We start from the raw sequence: 8,160 nt of genomic DNA, 5'->3' as shown, positions 1-8,160 counted from the left end.
TGCACTGATCGTGTTCCACTGTCACACTCTACAACGCCATATCGGCCTTGATTTTGCCCCAATCTACACTAAACTTTTAGCACAGCATCCTGTGCTTCTGTGGTGGAGTGCAAAGCAATGGCAAATCATGTGGTAATTTGCTTACAACCCTACTAAGCAAACACCAACAAGCACTTTGTATCAATGAATTCCACACTGCAGAATGAGGCTGGTAAACTAACAGGAATACCAGACATACCTCACCATTCCCAGGTGATATGAGCAGAGAAAATAAAAATCAACAAAACTTAATATTTCAGCAATGGCACGCAGAATTAAATATATTTGAAAACAAAAAAAAGGAATTAGGTCTTTGACACTACCATCATTTACACACACCTGCTAGCTTCCTCTGGTGTGCTACAGGCAAATGTCTCATGCAAATTTTGTATCTGTCATAGTGGCTGTGGTGCACACATGGCTTTGAGGGAAGATCCTGTATGTAAAGCGACAGGAAATAAAGCTTTGAGGTACTTTAGAGTTCATTTCCAAAGTTTACAAGAAACTCTTCACCTTTGCTGTGATATGGACAACTCAGGATACAGCAATTTATTTCAACATGTTCATTCATATTTTCCATGTTTTTATTTACATCAAAAGGTAAATCAACTAGGGACTTTTTTCACTTTTACTCCGAACATTCACCAGGAGAAAGATCATTTTTCTTCTAAATATCGCAGTGTATCCAGTTCACAATCCCTCCTGCAACAATGCTGCTCATTGAAATGAGTGGCCTATAACGGGACCAGAAAACCAGCCTCGTTGCAGGTGGGAGCGTGACCTGGATACACTGCGATCCTCAGATCATAATTTTCTCTTGGCAAACGCACCTGAGTAAATGTTGAGAAATGTATTGCTGCCTGGTTGATTTATGCCCCAGATGTGAGATTAAAATTCAATATATGACACCGATACGGCCAACACGGGACACAGCAAGGGCAACAATACGTTTGTTGTAAACTTTGACTTACCTGTGTTGAACTACATGGGTCTCAAATGTGACATGTTGTAGAAACCCATGTCACAGCAAACCTGCTGTTATCTGTTGCTGCAGGTTGCTACATGATCTTACAGGTGGATCTGTTTCTATGCCTTATTCTCAGGAAAGCCGTTACATTTGCACTTCCTGGATCATTTCGCCTGTCTTCTGGCTGAAAGCAGGTCAGTCAGCAGGGGAAGCAGCTGGTTGGTTTGTGACAGAAAAGAAGCCCTCAAGGGGTGGGGGCAATTTCACCTACCAGGTGACACAGGAAGTGCAGCTATCCGAAAGCAAGGCCTGCAAACAGAGATTTCTGTAACCCAGTGTACCACCAGACAGCAGCTTTTAAAATGAAAATGCAGGTTTGCTAGAAGACACTGAGAAAGACTTCGTCGAAACGTTTGTCATCGAATTTATTAAAGTTTCTTTTAGTATTTCTAACATGAAAAAGACCACGCTGACTTTCTGCAGGATTAATTGCTTCAATGTAAAGTGTGATCAAATCAGATGACTTAAAGTAACCAAACACCACTTTCATAGTCTGGGAAATTCATTTGAGATCATTTGTGTTGAGATCTAGCAACAAAACCTTTTCATATTTCACGTCTCATTTTGTCATCTTGCATTCATTCACGAATCGCACTGTTCCAAATGACATTGCTAAGCACATGCAGAGCTTGATCTCAGAAAAGTGATTCTCTGAATTCAGCTTCAGGTTTCATTCTGCTTTCTTTGCCAAACAGAATACTCGTTCATAGAGCGCTCTGGGTATTTTACAGCCGGAAACAAGCCTCTTGGGTTATTTGGCTTTGCTCGTTCATGAAATAACTACTGGACCCATTCCCGGTGTATCCTCTATCAATACCATTTGCAAAACGTGGACTGCGGCCAGACACAGGAATACAAATGTGTGGATGCGAGAAAAAACAAAGAGATATACAAACACATAACAAACTCATTTATTTTTATTTTGTCGCACATATTACAAAGAGTTAAACAACATATTTTCACAAAAAAATCATATTCACAATTTGTTTGTACTTTTCTTGTTAGTGAGTGCAAACAGGCCTCTATATACACGTTCTGTCTAAGAATATACACCCTTTCCCCAAAAGCAGAGCCTCTGTGCTGCATGGATAGGCCGACACTGACAGCGCCGGCTAATACTGCTGTCCATTGAGTGCTCAGCAGAATTACATTTCCTGAATAAATTACCTACATGAAGCAACTGGGACACCTACTGCTAGAGCAGAGTCACTGTTTGCCACACAAGTAAAATGCAAAAGACGGAATAACACTTGCTGGTACACCGGTACTAATCTACAGCATGGAAAATATATTTGAAGGGGTTCCGACTATTAAAATAATTCAATCTTACCGTGCACTTCCATTTGCTATGGAGATCTTGTGCAGTTCTGAAAGAAGCAAACATTATAGCAAACATGTTTGTTTTATTTAAAAACTCCACTTTGCATGTCTTGGAAAGAATGACAGGGAGGACCCTGGGAAATGCAAGTGTACAGACTAGCTCTCAGTGAGGCATGCAAACTGATTTCTCTTACAATGAAACTGCATGTGCTTCTTTGAAAACAGCAGTAAGATGTATTATTTTAGCAGCTTCCAGTGTAACACTGTTATCAACTCAATACTTACAATACAAATGCATCTGGTGGAGAATTGCTTGTTGCAGTTCTGCTACAGGCCAGGTCTTTGGTTTAGCTTCTGTATACCTGTATGCGTCAGCGTGACACAGAGGTATTCAAACCAGCCAAAATACAGGGTCTATTCTAAAGAGCAGAACACTGCAGTGAGTAGGGAGTTTATGATGACAATGCACACTGCTCTGTGTGGTTTTAATGGAAGGGAATTACAAACGGTAAACTGTTGGGTCACAGCAATGCTCTTTGTCGTGTTTCTGGGTGAATAAATCCATTTTAAAATGTCCAGTTCTCTCAGTTTCTGGAATGTCCCCCTGCTAGTTTCAGGTCTCACATTCCCATCACAGAGGGGAACACAGCAGTATCTGAAAAATCAAAGTCAGGTACAACTTAGAGTTTTTCTTCTTGCAGTATTGCACCGCTCTTGTTTAGCACATTACAGCAGATAAACACATTCAGAACAAAAACAACAAATGACAACAACTCCAGAAAAGAAGAACTTAAGCAAGCATGTCTATTCTTAATGACACTTTGTAAATAAAAAGAAGTGGTTATTGCTGTATTATAGACTGCTCAGGACCTTCAGCCAATCACAGCACTCGTTTCACCTTCTGCACGATACATCAGAGCAACCCTACTCATGACCTGCCACTTTAAAAAACCTGAGGCTCATCCACAACGCTGACATCACAATCAGCCGTGTACCGCAGACACCGTATTCTCTTCAAACCTTTACTTCTTTTAATGAAATTGACAGCGGACTGAATACAGGTTGGTAAGGATTAGCAATCAAATACAGCTGGATGTGTAATAATAATGCAGCCTCGCTCCGTTCACTTTTAATTAAATTATTATTATTATTATTTATTCCTTAGCAGACGCCCTTATCCAGGGCGACTTACAATTCTTACAAGATATCACATTATTTTTACATACAATTACCCATTTATACAGATGGGGTTTTACTGGAGCAATCTAGGTAAAGTACCTTGCTCAAGGGTACAGCAGCAGTGTCCCCTACCAGGGATTGAACCCACGACCCTCCGGTCAAGAGTCCAGAGCCCTAACCACTACTCCACACTGCTGCCCTAAATGTCTGAATGACATCACAACTCCTGTGCTGGCTTCTCTACACTGGCTTCCAGTACGATTTAGAGTTGATTATAACCTACTTTTGATTTACAGAACACTTCATGGCCTGGCACCTGATTATCTATGAGCTCTCGTCCCTACATGTACCGAGACGTGCTTTAAGGTCGGCTGATTCTGCTCTTCTGTCCCTCCCAAAGATTAAGACAAAAGGAAAGGAGACAGAGCTTTCAGTTACAATGCTCCCAGATTACAGAATAAACTACCATCTGACATTAGAGATGCAGAGTCACTTCATATTTTGAAATCAATATTAAAAACTCACTTAAAGAGAAGCATTTTATACAAAATGTGGTGTTCTCTTTTTCTCTCTACTAATATATACATTTTAAATGTTACTATCACATGTTCATGTTCAATTGTTTTAATTAACTGTACTGTAATTTTGGTTTTTATTGGCTTGTAAAGCTCTTGAGATCCTGTTGTATGAAAGGCGCTATATAAATAAGCGTACTTCCTTCTGCTCGTGCTGATATTCCACCACACAGGTGCTCGCTGTCCTGTAACCCTAAAGCACCTCCTTGCTGGTTGTTATTGACGGGAGGTTTGAAGGAAAGCTCTTACTCTTGGGGCTGTTCTGGTTCTCTGCCCCCTCGCAGTCCGGTACCTTCCAGTCGATCTTCCTTCCTTTCTCGTACAGCCCTTTCAGCACCTTGCGGAACTCCTCCGGCCTGCTGCCCTTGCTGCTCAGCATCAGGTATTTCCTGTAGAGCTGCAGAGCTGTGCGCGCATCCTCAGTGCTGTCGTGAGTCTCGCTCTGAATCTTCAGATCTGAGAGGAACACGTTCCACACAGAAACAGAGCAGTTATACAAGGCAAGGATCGGCCGCTAATTCGTCTCAATGGGCTGTGTGATGTCATTCTCTTTAAAACTATTTTTGTTTGTTTGTCTTTAAAAGCATGATATCTGGTACTATGCTGGTCAAACACATCTCTTTGCAAGGCACCTGGTGAAATCGGCCCCACCCCTTCAATGGCTTCCTTCCTGTAATTAACCAATCAGCTGCTTCCCCTATCGACTGCTTTCAGCCAGTAACACGACTCCAGGCAAAATGATACCAGAAGTGAAAGTGTACCAGACTTCCTGTCGGTACGTTATTTCCCCCCAAGAACTTTCTTTAACCTAAAAAGTAAACATCATGTTTTAAAATAGGTATTTGCTATACCAAACGTTCAAAACTGCATGAGACCAATGTAGGCAAGTGCGAACAGGTAGGATGTATGGAATGCTACATTCCGTTTACGATGGATAAATAATTAGATAAGAGGACTGACCCAGGAAGTACCAGGCAAGGAAGCGCAGGGAGATCATTCTCTTCCGGGGCATGTGGAACAGGTACACCGTGTCAATCACCTGGTCCTTTAACACCTAAGCCAATCACAGACAAGACGACGCTGTGATTAGGCCCACCCACAAACAATGTGAACATGAAGATGTGACGGACACAGCGTTTAGTTTATCCCACTGCTAAGGACGAGGGTTCAATCTCATTGTTCTGCATGAAGACCGGCTAATCACACGAACAGTGCATATGCTTGTTGGAAGAGCTGAAGAGAAAATCTATTGGAAAGTCTTTAATATGGTATTTTATCAATTTTACCAACACAAACTATCACCTGTACTGTAATGCAATATAATGTAATGTAATGCCCCACACTCTGCATGTGTGCTCATTCATCTTCAACAATAGGACAAGCTTATGAAAGCAGAGGAGTATCTGCATTGTGAAAACAGCCTCTAGCCAGCTCTGAGTGCATCCGACTGTGAGCAATTACACAGTGCTGTCTGTCTGGTGTCTTGTGATTACACAGTGCTGTCTGTTTCTACCATTTTAGTTTCCTGAAAATGAATTATTTTATGTATTACTGTATTCAGAAATGGCTGTTGTTTACTCCTGCTCAATAAGATCCAAGATTGTATTGCTGGTGAACTCTGCTTGTGCTTGATGAAGGATCCCAGTGGACTCACCAGCAGGTTGATGACTCGGAAATCCTTCTGCAGCCCGTGACCTACGAACTTGACGCCCACGTCGATGAGGAAGCGCAGTTTGAGGTAGGTGGATTTGAGGGTGGTGAGGTGTTTGGAGGAGATCTTGGCATCCAGGTCTCCCGGTTTGATCCCCGAGTACTGAGTTAGGTAATCCACAACCTGACCAGGGGAAATATATCAGGATGAAACCACTGCACACACAACACCTGCCCTTTGTATTTCAATTCAGTGTGACATGCTGATCTGCCGAGGAACTTATGAGAGCAGGAACAACCCCAAAACTCCCCCTCCCAACCATGTGATGCAACTGGGACCCCCTTTGAACTCAAAACTTTGTTGTTTACATTATTATTATTATTATTAGTTTATTTAGCAGACACCTTTATCCAAGGCGACTTACAGAGACTAGGGTGTGTGAAATATGCATCAGCTGCAGAGTCACTTACAATTACGTCTCACCCGAAAGACGGAGCACAAGGAGGTTAAGCGACTTGCTCAGGGTCACACAATGAGTCAGTGGCTGAGGTGGGATTTGAACCAGGGACCTCCTGTTTACAAACCCTTTTCTTTAACCACTGGACCACACAGCCTCCCATGTTCACGCACTCCCGGTCAGCACAGCCAGTAAGATGGACAGTTCTGACCTTGTATAGTGGTCATCAGCTTGTCGGGTACAGAACTCTAAACGAGGTTCTACCTGGATTTCATGTTTCATGCATAAAATAGGATAGGAAATATGATTTTGGACCGTGGGTAACAATAAATATTGAGCCCATTTTCTTTGCTGAAGCGGATTGCACACCTGCTCCTGTGTAGAGATGTAGTCGTCGATGAAGGGAACCCCCTCGTTGGGCCCCTGTCCTCGTACACAGGTAATCCTGGCCACAGACATCTGGCTTGGCTTGATGGTCGACTTGGTGCCGTCACTGCGTAGCTCCGCCTCCTCCTGCGGGAAGCATTAAATACACCAGAAAATAAACCAAAAGAGAACTGCAAGTACTGCTCCTCTATACATAAACCAGACCTGCAGCACTGCCCTCTATACATAAACCAGACCTGCAGCACTGCCCTCTATACATAAACCAGAGACCTGCAGCACTGTCCTCTATACATAAACCAGAGACCTGCAGCACTGCCCTCTATACATAAACCAGACCTGCAGCACTGCCCTCTATACATAAACCAGAGACCTGCAGCACTGCCCTCTATACATAAACCAGAGCTGCAGCACTGCCCTCTATACATAAACCAGGGACCTGCAGCACTGCCCTCTATACATAAACCAGGGACCTGCAGCACTGCCCTCTATACATAAACCAGGGACCTGCAGCACTGCCCTCTATACATAAACCAGGGACCTGCAGCACTGCCCTCTATACATAAACCAGAGACCTGCAGCACTGCCCTCTATACATAAACCAGACCTGCAGCACTGCCCTCTATACATAAACCAGAGACCTGCAGCACTGCCCTCTATACATAAACCAGAGACCTGCAGCACTGCCCTCTATACATAAACCAGAGACCTGCAGCACTGCCCTCTATACATAAACCAGAGACCTGCAGCACTGCCCTCTATACATAAACCAGAGCTGCAGCACTGCCCTCTATACATAAACCAGAGCTGCAGCACTGCCCTCTATACATAAACCAGAGACCTGCAGCACTGCCCTCTATACATAAACCAGAGACCTGCAGCACTGCCCTCTATACATAAACCAGAGACCTGCAGCACTGCCCTCAATACATAAACCAGAGACCTGCAGCACTGCCCTCAAAACATAAACCAGATCTGCAGCACGGCCCTCTATACATAAACCAGACCTGCAGCACTGCCCTCCTTACATAAACCAAAAGGGACATTGGTTCCCGCTCCAATTATAATTTTTTTTAACTGTTTATTAAATGTTCTAAATTGTCATTAATATATTAATTGCAACTCAACTCCATCTGATACCACACGCGTCGCAATTAACTTTATTTTTTTTTTTTTTTTTAATGCCTCTCTGTGCTGTACAATGCTTATCTATGCTTTTCCATGCTTTCACTGTGCTTTATTGCTGAGCTTTTACAATGGGAATGTTTGATCCTTGACTTATATCTCCTGTAAACCTCAACACGCTGTCATAGCATTGACACACTGTCCCCTCCCCACCTGATTCAGTGTCACAAACTCAGCATCCAGCCCCACAAGGTCCCCTGCCTGAGGCATCTCGCTCAGCATCAGAGGGATGAAGGTGGCGTGGCTCTTCCGCTGCTTCCTGGCTAGAGAGGCTTCAGCTAAGAGCACACTGGCTTCGATTGGGTTCTTTACTGGGAACAGGAAACAGCATGGTTACATCAAC

The 8,160-nt window shown here is 43.3% G+C and overlaps 1 protein-coding gene across 6 annotated transcripts in view; it reads right to left on the bottom strand.

Annotated features, from left to right (window-relative positions):
* Window positions 1-1,965: 1,965 nt before the first annotated feature.
* LOC117401022 (PAN2-PAN3 deadenylation complex catalytic subunit PAN2) overlaps window positions 1,966-8,160 on the bottom strand; it is a 37,644-nt gene continuing 31,449 nt past the window's right edge. For all 6 annotated transcript variants that reach the window (XM_059011353.1, XM_059011357.1, XM_059011358.1 and 3 more), the window contains 6 exons: window positions 7,971-8,128; window positions 6,618-6,761; window positions 5,795-5,974; window positions 5,101-5,194; window positions 4,390-4,596; window positions 1,966-3,041 (listed from right to left, as the gene is read on the bottom strand). In XM_059011353.1, the coding sequence (XP_058867336.1) occupies window positions 3,007-3,041; window positions 4,390-4,596; window positions 5,101-5,194; window positions 5,795-5,974; window positions 6,618-6,761; window positions 7,971-8,128 (818 nt within the window). In that variant the 3' untranslated portion in view covers window positions 1,966-3,006. The remainder of the gene's footprint in view (window positions 3,042-4,389; window positions 4,597-5,100; window positions 5,195-5,794; window positions 5,975-6,617; window positions 6,762-7,970; window positions 8,129-8,160) is intronic.

Source organism: Acipenser ruthenus, chromosome 42, assembly GCF_902713425.1.
Source record: "Acipenser ruthenus chromosome 42, fAciRut3.2 maternal haplotype, whole genome shotgun sequence".
Lineage (NCBI taxonomy): Eukaryota > Metazoa > Chordata > Actinopteri > Acipenseriformes > Acipenseridae > Acipenser > Acipenser ruthenus.
This window is presented reverse-complemented; position numbering and strand designations above follow the sequence as displayed.